Below are 14,338 nucleotides of genomic sequence, written 5' to 3'. Positions count from 1 at the left end.
CATTGGACTTACTGGGGGCAGGGAGGACAGGAGCAAATTAAATACATCATGCAGAAAAACCCCACCAACTGCAGAAAGATAAAGTTATAGGAAACAAGCCACTGTGCAATGGTGGAAGTCACCAGTGCAGCTGCTTCCTTCTGCCAAAGCCTGATCTCTGGCCAAGGAAGATGTCCCTACTGACACACCCCTTTGCCAGCTGCAGGGCACAGAGCTGGGACATTTCTGATCAGTTGGTAGGAAAACAGCGTTGGGAAACCCCTGCTCCTTTTGCAGGGCACTGTCACCAGAGCAGGAGCCACTATTTACATCAGCTCCATCGTTCTGGTAGGGCTCTGACACAAACGCACCTCTCACACCTTCCAGGGCAGTGCCCTTAGCTACAAAGCTGCAGCTCTCTGGTGGGATCTTGCAAACCCTCCCACTGAAGCAATGCACAGAGCAGGTGAAGCTCAGAGTGACTCCATGATGACAGGAGGGATGCAGGATCTGTGTGACACAGTCTGACTCTCCAGCCTAATGTGTACAGACCTCCTGGCAAAGAGGGAGGCAGAGCTGGGACACATCAGAGCATCTGTTTTATTTAAAAGATGGTTTAACATAAAACACAGAAAAACCTCCTATAAGCAGGGACTGAAATGTGCTCCTCTCCTCTCTGTTTGGCACATGAGGCTTTTTTCTGCCCTGTGATACACTAACCCTTCAAGTAACCCATGCAAAATGGCATAGCTCTTGAAGGACAGACTAGGAACTCCTTTCCTGGTGGCTAAGGACCCTTTGGTACATGGGCCACGGCCAAGCTGAGGGAAGGGAGGTCAAAGCTGGGGGATAACAGAGAGGACAAAGGGCCTCCTCATACAAGAAGGCTGATGGACAAGAGTCAGACATCTCTCTAAAAGCTCTATGAAAATAACTTGTAGTCTGGCACTGAAGAAAAAGCATAGGGTGGAGTGTACTGAAGAAAAACCAGTGCTGAAACACTGGAGGTGCTGCAGGAGAGGCCCATAACTGACAGAGACAGGGGCTGGCACTGGCTCCCTTCTACTACACAGCAGCAACCAGATTCTGGACCAACAGCTGCCTGTCTCGCACAACTGGCTGAATATTGACTTTTGGCAGCATTTCACTGCAGCAACCAGCGACCAGAGGTCAGAGAGTGCCTCATGCAACTAACTTGCGTGTTTATTTCAGTGTTGGCGTTTATGTCTCCCTGCAAGTGACAGCATCCCCTTCAACCTACATTTTGTTATTTCATAGGCTAAACTAATTTCACTGGGACCATGTTTTACTGAATGTGACACAGTGCAATACTGAGCAGAGCATTCACAAAGCTCTAGCTCCCAAAAACATTAATAATAAAGATTGTTAACAGATGTTCCATCATTCCCCTTTGCATAAAAGGTTATTTTATTTGTCCATAAAAGCTTGGCTACTTATAGCTGACAAATAAACATAGCTCTTCACAACTGCCAGAGAAAAGAACTGCCCCATGATTACACATGCTTAGAAATGATGGAAAGTGTATTTTTACTTTTCATATCAATGACCAGAGGGACAGAACAATTTTACCTGCAAATGTATTCATCTGAGATCACAAGAAGAAAGAGATCTTACTACTTTCATAAATGTAATAAAGAATATGGATAATGTGTGGTAGTGGGAATTCCATCCAACGTGTACACTGCTAAACTGACTTTCAAAGTTGCTCTGGCTGCCAGGATGCCCATGTGTAGGCAGTACTGTCCTTATCAGGGAGCCAGAAAATAAGGAAGACTTAAAAACAATCCATTTTTTTCACCACTGCAGCAGGTTGTAGTGCAAGAAGTAAACAAGCAGAACCAGTAGTGAAATACAAACTTTGATCTATTAGTTTTCAGTAATCTAATATTCCAACAGTGCAGGTAAGACTGTGGTATGTGGATGCTGACAGCCTGGCATTCCATCTACACATTTTCAGTTAGCAAGGGGTGAAAACAAACTGAAGAGTATGCAGTGGATAGAAAAGGGGAACAAGAAGTGCTTTCCAAAGGTGCAGCCCAGGAAAGTTTGATTCTTAGGCAAACAACTCTCAGCAACAGAGATGCTCAGCACTGGGCAGAACCAGCCCCTGTGAAAGGAAGTTCTGTTCTTACATTACCTGCTGGCATTTCTGTATGGGCAAGATCCCAATCAAGCCCTGCATTTCTTAAGGAAAATTAAAATTTTGGTTTATATGGTAATATTAAACACAACTGCATTAGATGAAGGAAAGCAATGTTCCTTTCCTGACCTCTTGTAAATCAACAATTTACGGTTTCTGCTTATTACAATATTAGTGGCTTTTTAGATTACAGTGCTAGTAGTCTAGGAACTGCTGATATTCATTATGGACTGAAATTATGTTCACCGGACAGATAGCAGTTCCTCAGGATGCTTTTATTATTTAACTACATGAAAATGTATCTATTTGTGAGTAAACATCATAATCTCCCAAGGAAAAAAGCAGCCATAAATAAAGATCGTCGGAGCAGTTTTATCATTTAGTACTAGAATGTCAGTGTTCAGCTGCGGAGCAGGCTGATTCATTTTCCACAAGTGGAAGCAAAAGATTTCAGTGACCCTAGCATGACCTGAATCTTTTTAGTTTGCAAAAGCTAAGGGAGAAAACCAGTATTAGCTGAAGCATCGGTGGCTCCGGTTGGTGATTCATGCACTGGAATTTTAATGCGATAGTATTCCTGCAAACACGCTTTTAATAAGGCAGTAAACTATGTTTAGGTAAAGAGAAAAAATAATTGCTCCATTTTGGGCCATTAAAGCAGTTTTGTTCCTTACTTTACTGCCATCCTACTTTTTATTTTCATGGAAAGTGCAGAGCTAATAGGAGATGAATTTCAATTAGTCACAATTACAGTTATAATGGGTTACATGCATTAGCCGGCTGGGTTTCATCAGAGCAGTCGCAGCCCTGGGGCTGCTGCCTGCCCTGCTCTGGGCCTTGGGCAGCCAGGGACCCTCTGCAGCCCCCCAGCAGCACCCAGACAGCTTCTGCTGGTGAGGAGGAGCCCGGGAAGGAGGCTGCAGCAACTCCCCTGTTGCCCAGCACCTGCTGCAGGCTGACCCCAAGCAACTCACAGCCTCTGCAAAGAAGCATCCACTGATTCCATCCAGAATGAAGGGGTACACAGGGCTCAGAGGGAAGAAAAGCAATTAGAAACCCTATCTTAACTCTGAATTAAAAGCTGCTCTCAAAAATCAGTGCCACTAAATGAAGATTTCATCCAATTAAGCTAATAAGACAGGGATTGTGAAGCTCAGTGATTAACACTTCCCTCCAAAAACCTCCAGGACTACAGGTGGTCTTGAAGGCACCTCCACCCTCCCTCACCCGGGGCTTTCATCCCCCCTGGGGCAGCCCCCTGCTCTCACCACGCTGGGTGGGCACCATGGGGGTTGCTCCTGCCCCAGCCCCGGGCTGGCTACAGGGGTGCTGGGCGCTGATCCAGGGCAGAGCCTAGTGCCTTACTTGCAGGGAGAGCAGGAACAGCAGGCTCCAGACTACTTTTGACAAATGCAGCAAATGGCTGAATACAAGGAGCACAAACAGAAGTGTGTGGAGAAAATACTGAGTATAAGCTGAGAAGAAGAATTATTATTATATCTGAAGTCAGAAGATGAAATGCCTGTTTCTGTGGGGCTACAATAACCAGCATATTTAGTTTTACTGGCCTGCTTGTTTCCTTTAAACATAAGCAAATCAGATTTTTTAATGTTCCCAATTCTAACATGTTTAAAGAGGTCAGGGGGAATTTGAGAAACATTTTACAGTTTTGATGAGATGAAATATGTATGAGGCAGAGTATTACCATTTATTGAAGGCAAAACTAAGACCTGGAGAATTTCGGGATGAAAAGTAAATGCGGACATAAAACTGTGGTCAGCAGAGCAGTAGCACAGCCTGCAGGGAGCTGACAGGCATCCAAATAATCCACAGGAACCCTGCTGCTGCACCCCTGCCAGCCCAGAGCCTTCGGGCTGACAGGGGAATTCATTTTCAGACAGAGCAGGGATCTGGGATGCAGTGATGAACATGTCTGAAGGAACAGCATTTGTAAGAAACAGAGCTGGGAAACAAAGCAGGGGAGGAGAACAGAGAGAGGTGAGAGAAGAGGGAGAGCTACCCAGCTGGGCACCTCATAGCTGGCACCTGCAGGGGACATGAAGTGGAAGAGATAGAACTGAAGCCAGAGGCAGGGCAGGGAGAAGGAAGATGTCATGCTCCCACAGACCATATCTTTAAAACATCCCTCCGGACTGGCCTCACTGGGAGCTGTGGATTTAGCCTGTACCTGGAGGCAGGGATAGTGCCTAATTAAGATACCCATATTTGCACTGCAAGTCAGTAGCAACAATAAGATTACTATTAACATAATTTTAATTTAGCACTAGTAACAAGTAAAGGTGTGCTGGGCCCCAGGCAAGCTGAGGGCAGTAAAGCTGCTGCTGGCTGGAGAGCAATCCTCCTGGGCACCCTGGGGCCCAGCCAGCACCAGGCTCTGAGGCAGCATATCTGTACATTGCATATCTGTACATTGCAAGACAGGGCACACAGGGTTTGACATGAAAGCCTGACAGCAGTGAACACAGAACCCAACCACCTCATCTGTTTGTGCAAAGGCAGCTGTGCACATCAGCTGTGCACCAGGCAGGCCTGTGTGGGCAGGGGCTACCACCAGCCCCAAATAACCACACCAGATCACTACCCGTTTTGACTGTGTTCTCTACAAAGGAGCCAGGTAAACCACACCTTCAGGAAACTCCTGTTGAAGCACTCCATCGACAGCCTTTTCCCAGAGACAGCTTTCCTGCTCTGGCCTCTGTCCTGACTCAGACCTGGCACACAGAACTGATGTGATGTGGATTCATCTACTGTTGGATGGCTTATTCTGCACTTGAGGATTTAACTCGGAAGCTGGGATGATTCCAGGTACTTTCAACAGCGTACATGCTCAGTGAACTGATGAATATACCAACCAAGCACACATGAAGAGGATGAGGAAACACAGGTATGGTGGGCAAAAATCTGCACAAATGTGTGACTTCAAGGGTTAAAATACTGGGAGCCTGAAGTTCTATGAGGAAATCTGTAACTGATATAACCAAATACAAAGGTGACAGATACTGAAAAAAACCCCTCACTTCCTAATTTAGACCTAGTTTTTTGTGTTATGCCTCAAATCTAGATATTTTTCTATACAACAGAGAAACACATCCACTAATTAAATTATTATTTAATTGGCTAATTAATGACTCCAGACAGATTTGCATTTGGGACTCGTTTTGTGCTATATAATCATTACAGATAATTAATCTATCTCACGCCTTTCTTTCCTAGCTAAATATGCTGGGTATCAAAAATGACAACAAATTGTAAATTTATCTGGAAAACAAAGCACAGCAGATGAAAGACTTTGTTAGAATTAATCAGGCAGCAATTACACCATGGAATTAAGCAAACAATAAGCCTAGAAAACGTTTCTGTAAATGTGTGTGTGTGAAGGAAAGCCCTCACCTTCTGCATTGACAACATTTTCTTTCAGCCACTGCGTTGCCTTCAAGCAGTCGTGGCTGTCATTGAGAGTAAAATGGTTGGAAGGGATTTTCCCCGTGTGTCTTTGTGGCCACTTACTTATGACTTCTCTATTAGTTGGCAGTTTACTGATATCTGCTCCAGTGGGAGCCAGAACCTAGAAGAAATGGAATAAAGGAGAGGAATAAATATATGGCATATATCTTGGAGAACTTAGGAAAGATTTTACAAATTTGCTACAGGATCGGGGTGACCATTTTCAACAGCAGTTCCAACACAAGTGAACACCCATATGGGCAACACACACAAATGAAAGGGACTTCACAGCAAGCAGCAGAAATGCATAAATTCATGGCTGAAGGGTCTCTGCAGTAATTTGAGTAACATCCACCTTTTAAATGACACTTGGAAAGTCTATGTGCAGCATGCCTGCCTCCAACTTTTGTCGGCAAAAATCAGGTTTCTAAATTAAGACATTTGTCCCAGAGAAAGGGACCAATACCTGCTTGATTGTTAAAATGTCAGAATTCAGTAAAGCTGTAATTGCATAATTCTGCTTTGCTGTTACAAATTCAGTAAGAATTATACACGAATCTCCTCTATGACAACTACAGCACATAAATAAGCATTAACATCCTAAACAATGTTCTCACTGCCAATGGGATCAACTTTAATACTATTCAGTCATATAAAACCAGGCATGACATCAAAAGATTTTAGTTACCCAACAAGTAAATCCTCTTAAACACAATGATAAGGTTTTACTACTCATTAATTTGATTTCTTGCCAAATAAGAGACAACTTATAAAAAGGATGGACTACAGCTCAGTGTAATAAAACAGAAAATGATAAAAATAATTATTTTGTAACTTCATAGAGCTTAAAAGTGACAAGAGATGATGTTAGATTTTCTTCTTGAGGGCAAGGAAAACCCGAGTTTTCTCTTGCTTTCTGTAGCTTTTTTCCTCTTTCTGTGCAACTACTTTTCATAAATTATTTTGCGAGTCAGAGTTTATCTCCAAACTTCTTTTTCTACAAGCATTTGAAGTCCCTCAGACCACACTTCAACTTTTCATAGAATCATAGAATTAGCCGGGTTGGAAGGGACCTCAGAGATCATCTAGTCCAACCCTTGACCCACCGGAGCAGTTGCTAGACCATGGCACTGAGTGCCACATCCAGTCTTTTTTTAAATGTCTCCAGGGACGGAGAATCTACCACCTCACCGGGCAGTCCATTCCATAGCCTAATCACCCTCTCCGTGAAGAAATTCTTTCTAATATCTAACCTAAACCTCCCCTGGCACAACTTAAGACTGTGTCCTCTTGTCTTGTTGAAGGTCGTCTGTGAAAAGAGTCCAGTTCCCACCTCGCTACAGCCTCCTTTCAGGTAGTTGTAGACAGCAATGAGGTCTCCCCTGAGCCTCCTCTTCTTCAGGCTGAACAGCCCCAGCTCTCTCAGTCCCTCTGAGTAGTGGACAAGGACTGCTGTTTAAAGTGTGGCTCTACTCTGAAAAGTGGTTACAGAAAAACCGGGGCTTTCTTGCTCCACAAATCTGTTGCACACATGTGGTCCAGATTTCACCATGGGGCTGACCACAGCTCACCCTCATGCATGTGACTTACAGTGAACAGCACTGTAAAAACCTGTAGGCACATGCTCAGTTTGATCTCCTGATTTTAAAGGCAAAACACCTTGCTGGTGACTCCTATCCAAAACCAACCAGGGAGGCAAATTCACTGTGAGCAGCAGGGCTGCACAGAAGATGTCCAGGTAGTTTACACAGTGTGAAAGCCATGGGATGAGACTCAGGAACAAATGAACCCTACCTGGGGTGTCTGAGTCAAAGCTGAGCCTGTGGGGGTGGAGAAGAGCTTGATTCCACATTTCACGTGCAACTGAGGGTCTGCTCTGATCTCACTGGAAATTCAGCCATGTGCTACAATAACACAGAGCACCACGTGCATGCCAAGGCACGGCCATCACATGAGATGAGTAATTAATTTGATAAGGAATTCTCTCCATTGCCAAAACTAGGTCAAATGGCGTTAGGCCAGCTGGAGTTCAGCCTCCTGTGGCTGGGGCCACATGTCAACTGGGCTTACTCTTCAGCAGGTTTAATGGTAATGGTGGCAAAAACACTGGCAGCTTTTCTTAATACCTGGTACTGAGCAGTGACTCTGCTGGCTGTAAAACCTCTCATCTCCTCCACACTCTACAGACACAATGAAGTGCTGAAATCTTTCTGGGCTACTCTACTACTTCATTTGTTACAGAAACACTATGCCTTCTAAAAACTAAATATGTATTACGTATTTCATTCTGCATACACTCTTACCTGGTACTTCAGTCCTGTGCAGAGAACTAGGTAGTCATAGGGTACTTTTTTCTTCTTGGAAACAACTACATATTTGGCAGCACGATTTATGCCAGTCATTTTACCAACCACGACGTTAACCCAGGAACAAAGTGACATCTGTGCATAATCTTCATCATTAAAACAGTGGCTGTGAAGAAAGAATATCTGTAAGTGACATTTCAGCAGCTGACAGCAGGCATTAATTAGACATCTGGTGAGTTAGCTCAAGTCCCCTAGTGGTTCCAGTCTGTTCTCTCACTGTGAGCTTATGGCAGTCTATAGTACAAGATTAGTCATTATGAAATACTCAGTTACAAACTGACAACTTTCTGCTAAAACCAAACAATCCCTCCCAGCATTGAGCCATACAACCTCATAATTTAAAACCAAAGTCAAAAATACATGCTTTAGTCTGCTTTTTCTTTGCAAGCTGATGTAAGTAGGAGACTTTCACACCTGCAAAGATTATATTTTGTCTAACTCTTTCTCCTGTACAAGATTCCCCTATGAAGTTGGGTTTTTTTCCTCACTTTTGCTTCATTTGGTACTCAGCTATATCAGTACTGGCTGTGGTAAGTCATAAATGTGATGAAGGCACCACAGGCACTTTGACATCTGTATTCCAAAGAATTAATCTGAAAAACTTAAAAATAAAGCTCAGAAATAAATTGTAAGAGCTAGAAGTAAAAGGCAGAGATCTCAAATTTTGTCTTGGAGACCCTTTCAAAATTAACTTTCTCAAAATGCAGGAATTAATAAGCAAAAAATTCTGAAACATACTAAACTGACTCCCTACCCTCAAACTTTCAAGTCTCTAAGATGCAAGCGAATTCCTCTGCAAGGTGAATAGGAGCAAGAATAAAGAAGAAGTTATCACACAGGCTATCCAAAAAAACCCAAAATTAGCAGGTGAGTGAGAGACACCAACAGTGCAGATGATAATAATCTTCACTCATTTGTAACTGAACAACAATTTATTCTTACTGAAAATGGGGAAGCAACTTTTATAATTTTAAAGCAATTACCTGCAGTGCTAAGTAACAAACCATATAAAGGTTTGCCTGTTCTAAGAAGAACCACCTTGTTCTCTATCATGGCTAGGGTTTCCAGGGCTTTTTGTCTCTGAATGTCTCGACAGAAATACAGTTTTCAAGGTGCATGTGGTACGTTCTGAGCCCCACAATCTGGCAGTGTACATTCAGGATCAGTACCAAAAACTAAGGAACCTAAAAATCTAAACTAAGGAACCTAAACCTAAAAAAAGGTTTACTTTTGCAGGTTTCAGCAGTGTTACAGCCTGTTTTCAGTGTAATCTATCATAATATCCTTATGTATGATGGAAGTAGCAAGAATCCGGATGTTGCTATTTAAACAGCCAATTTTGAAGCAAAACCCAAATGGAACAAAACATCTTTTAATGCCTCAGTAATGAAAATTAAAATTATTTCCAAAGGTCTTTTATGACTCAGACTATGCCCTCAACCTGCCCAACTAAGCAAATACCAAGATACTTATTTATTATTGCATTTGCATTACCCTCTCTGCTTAACAGAAAGAAAGATTCCTGGAGATAAAATATGTCAATACAGATGTACAATAGATATATCACTATAAAATGCACGGGGAGGCAAAGAGATAACGTTTTCAACAAGGTCCATTATGACTTTTGAACACCACTGAGTCTTGCAGTAGCCCATTATGGAAACACACAGTACACTGCTGGCCATGCTGCCAATCCACCTAGACTGAGCTCAATACCTCCATGATACTGAAAACTTACACCAGACAAAACTCTGTTAGGTTTTTTCAGTAGCATTGAAAAATAATCCTAATTCCAAACCCATTTATAGTTTGTGGAGTGATGAATCTGTAGCATCTACTGAAAAAGAATGCAACAGGTTTTACACAAGCAAAAAGATAAATGTCTGGTGTCACCCAGATGCCTGGTTTATGAGATGAGAGTGAAATGACAAGAAGATGAAACTTGCACATCTTGTGTGAAAGGAAGCTGAGTCTCACTCCTGCTAGCACTTTGCACCTGTGAGACAAGATGGGAATGAGGAAATCCTGGGTTTCTCCCCCTCTGTCATCTGAAGTCACTGCAGAACAAATGTTCCATCTACCAAACAGAGCTCGTGTCCAGTCAGGGGCTCAGGAACTTTAATTTGTACTGATAATGAGTGATGAAAAATATCCCACTTTCCTCCACAGGACTAAATGTAATATGATTAAATAGAAGGGGACTCTGCTCATGTGCATGCATTTGATGCCTTTGTATTACAGCACTGAGCGCAGCAGAGAAGGAGACTCAGCACAAACAGCTGTTCTTGTGCCATCAGTGCCAGAATAAGTCTGCTAAACCAGAGCTGATTGCTACACATTAATTATCCTTACTGAGTTCCCAATGTTGTCGTACAGGATGCCACAGAAGCAAATAAATTTGCTTTCATGACCTGAAGAATTTTAGGACTGAATGATCAGGCTTTCTGAGGTGCTCTGCATCCTCTGTGCTCACCAATATCGGAGGCAAATAAGTAAGGGAAGAAAGCAACTCTCAATTCTAAACTGTAATCATGCAGGAATCTATAAATAAAATGGACATCAAGGACAGATGAGGGCTTTCAAAAGCACCTTTATAATTGAGGTGCAAAGCTCCTGAAGACTGACAGTCCAAAATCACAGGGATGCTTTCAAAAATCATACCCTGCAGAGTTCAATTTTCACTCCTAATCTGCTCTCAAATTTAAAAGCTAATTCTGGTGAGGCAGCTATGAACTGCAACTTTCCATCAGGAAGGAAGTTCTGTTATTACAACTCTTTTTTTACAGTATACTTAGGAAAAGGTTACTGCTTTAGCAATATTTCCCCAGTAATAATGATGTTCAATTTATTTCACAGGTGAGTGCATGTTGCATAGAGAGATTGGATTATTTTGAGGCTGTCTATTTATCTCTCTAAAATTTAAGACAATAGAGAATTGCAATGTATTACATATTCCAGTGAAGCTATGGAAGTGCTTAGGTATTAAATCAAACCTGTTAATTAAAAATCTTCTGTGTTTGGAGCCCTGTAGGTCTTTTCCTGGAAGGCCATGGATTGAAATCAAGGTCAGATTGTTGAACTTCAGATGCGGGCTGTGGAGAGAAAAGCAGAATTCCACATTTGAAGCAGTGCAAGTTTGCTGAGGCACTGTGTGGTACAAGCACAACACAACTGCACTTCAGGTATGGTTGTATGGCTATACACAGCATTTACAGCTTAGCTTCCCAGTCCATCACTACGACTTTCCATCTGCACAGCATCCAGTACAATATTATCTCAATTCTGACAGAGATATTTGGATTCTATCACACACCTACCAAGCTCTGCTCCTCAGACCTTCCTGCAGGACTTCCCTTCCGTGAGTACACATTGTGTCATAGAAGCACTGAGCCTTTGTTCAAACACCTTTGCTGTTCATAGCTCACCTTCTGTAATTTGCAGGAAAGGAAAAAAAGAATTCCTGACCTGCTTCCTGCAACAGGGCTACTGGAATTTGGAGGGCACATCAAAGGAGCAGCACAGATTTTTGTGGCAGACACAGGAGGACACAGATAGCAATTCCTTTGCACAGGCCAGGTACAAAGCATTTCATCACCTTGCTAAGATGCAGGTGTCTTTGGACACAAAAAGAAGAATACTTCCCACCCTAGTTTTGTGAACACCAGAGCATGGGGGGGAACAAGACTGACAGTATGTTGAACTAAAAGTGATCTGACATTTCAAAACAAATAAATATTATGAGTGATTAAGCCTTCTAATCTTCAAGGCTTTCTGTAAGTTAAGTATGGATTGATACAAATGGTAGGAAGGAATCAGAATGTTTTTTGTCAACCAGTGTTAATTTGTTACTCCTGCGTTTAAAAAATATATTCAAACAAAGTTAAAGGTCATACTTAAACCAAGGAATTTCAAGGTTATGGCTGCTCCTTTCAAAATGCATATTAATAGTTTAATTCTGGATTATGGATTATCTATGGCAAATCTCCATGCATACTCAGGCCAAGTGCAATGTAATAAATAACCTTAATGTAACAGAGTGCATATATTTATACAGATTATGGGCCTGGTTCTCATTTAAATTAAGGTCATTCTGCAGAGGTGGTTGTAAATAGAATTTGCTCTTCATTTAGGCCCACATTATGCTGGCTGCGTGATACAAAGAAGTCTTCATGCAAATAAGAGCCAAATACATTAAGCTGAATTTAAATTGTACAGAATGCCATCCACACTTATGAAGCCTTCCTTGTGGGGTGCAAACATGAGCAATTACAGGAACCTCAACAGTGTGACTTTTTGCCATTTAGTTTACATGGAATTATGAGGAAAATTACTACAACAGTACACAAACATCCTAGACATTCACCTATCCTGCCTGCCCTCATAGCAGTGAAGTTTCTTTCCAGCTTAGAGCTGAAATCAACCCAGTTCTTGTTGTGTGGCCTCTTGCCAATGAGTCTCTAAATCCAGGTGTAACAATGACACAGAATTTAATTTAATGATATTTAAGATGAAAATGATGGAAGCAAGCATAAAAACCTGGAAGAATGCAGGTCCCAACCAACATCAATATGCCTCTTTTGTATGACTGAACGATGATGCACTTTATTGATCTTGTCACATAATGTTTTCTTCTGCAGATGCTCTGCCTCCTTTCAGCCGATGCACAGCCATCCAGGATTTCCAGCCATAACAGTATTTTTTCAGTTCCTCCCCACTGAGCATCAGGCTTCAACTCAGACCTTTCACTCAGTAGAATTTACCAACTAATGACTTACTGCTACCTCTCCCATGGCATTCCGATATGCCCCACACACCATTGCATTGGTTAATCTTGTAGGCATCAAAATGCTGATGGTATCTCCTTAGAACACTGACAGAACGGTCGTAGCTTTGATTCCCACTTCACACAAATCAAGGCACAAAGAGGGTTGGACTAAAGTTGCCTACGAGGTGTGCAGAGACCCAGAGGCTGGTCCCTGGCAGTGCCCTGGGCAGCATGCTGCCCTCCTGGCTCCAAGCAGTCACCAAGCACCATGCACAATGTCATGCAAATAATGGTCACGTTTTCAAAGAGAGGTGAAAATCCCCTTCAACTAAGTATCAAAATTTGTCAAATGTTTAAGCACAGCCTGGCACTTGTGGAAATTATCAGCAACATTAAATCAAGTAAGCATAAAACCCTAGTATCTTATGCCACAAACACTTGATTCCATAACTGTAGTTGATATGCCTGATCTTAGGGTTTTAAATACACAGACAGGCGCCTCAGTCCCTGCAAACTGTGGGTGTTCAGGCACTGGCACACCCAGTTATCAGGAGGTGACAGTTTGGGTATTCTGACCAGTGACTGCCAGGCACATTGCCACTCAGCGGTGTTCTCCCCTTTCCTCTATACAGCATTATTATTATTTCTAAGCTAAAAAAAGTATGGTTTGGTTTTTATGGCTTTTGATTACTTACTACTGGCTAAAAGCTCTTAATAACTGAAAAACAACAAAGGCTCTGAGAAACAGCCAGTGCATGTTAGGAGAGCAAAAGTCTTACATGTTGCTAACATATATATAACAGTGCCTCATATGAAGTAGGCTGAAAGCAGAGGGGCCCATTTGGTGAAAAAGTCTTCAAGTTAAGAGCCTGAACCACTGCAACATTAAACAAGTGCACCTGCATTTCAGAAGCAAATGATTCCAGCAGGGATTCATGTTGCTGTGGATACAAAGGGAAGAAGAGCTCAAAGATACTGGTAAAGCAGGGAGGGATTAGAGTATCTAGGGAAATAAGTAAAAGGTATTGGGTTTCATTGCACAGTTCTAGAGGATAGCTACAAAAAAAAAAAAAAAGCCTTACACACCCTGGTCCTCACAATCAAAGAGGACTGCCAGTTTACTGAGAGCATAATCAAAGGAACAAAAAAAAAAGTTTTAGTTATTTATATATATCCTGACACTGGTGAATCTCTTAGAATATTCCTTGCTAGTTTTTCTGTATTTTTGCCTGATGTCTTGCTACCTTTTTTCTTCCCTCTTGCATACGGTATCATGATGGAAGCTTAGATAATAGAAACTGCCTGAACAAATGATTTAATTAATTGCTCTCATTACATCCCTTGTTACCATAAATAATAACTCAAATCATTCTTGCTACAAAAAAAGTGCAGTGAAGTAGTCTACACAAACGTAAGCGTTTCAGTTTCTTTGAAACAAAGCATCACCCTTCATTTTTTTGTTTATTACAAAAACTAAAATAAAAAAGGTTGACAGAAGCTAATGCTTTATCTGGCTACCAAAATAGCTAACTATGTGCACTATTCTCCTCTATATGTAATCTTTAAAAAGTAATTTTAATATCTGGAATTATAACCTAACCA

General features: G+C 41.9%; 1 protein-coding gene across 1 annotated transcript in view; it reads right to left on the bottom strand.

Moving 5' to 3' along the window:
* The window catches only part of CFAP61 (cilia and flagella associated protein 61), a 98,003-nt gene that overhangs the window by 29,972 nt on the left and 53,693 nt on the right, over positions 1 to 14,338 (bottom strand). The window contains exons 18-20 of the mRNA XM_030447736.1: positions 10,965 to 11,063; positions 7,909 to 8,077; positions 5,552 to 5,726 (exon numbers count right to left, since the gene is read on the bottom strand). Of these exons, the coding sequence (XP_030303596.1) occupies positions 5,552 to 5,726; positions 7,909 to 8,077; positions 10,965 to 11,063 (443 nt within the window). The remainder of the gene's footprint in view (positions 1 to 5,551; positions 5,727 to 7,908; positions 8,078 to 10,964; positions 11,064 to 14,338) is intronic.

This window comes from Calypte anna, chromosome 3 (genome assembly GCF_003957555.1).
Source record: "Calypte anna isolate BGI_N300 chromosome 3, bCalAnn1_v1.p, whole genome shotgun sequence".
In the NCBI taxonomy this organism is placed as follows: domain Eukaryota; kingdom Metazoa; phylum Chordata; class Aves; order Apodiformes; family Trochilidae; genus Calypte; species Calypte anna.
This window is presented reverse-complemented; position numbering and strand designations above follow the sequence as displayed.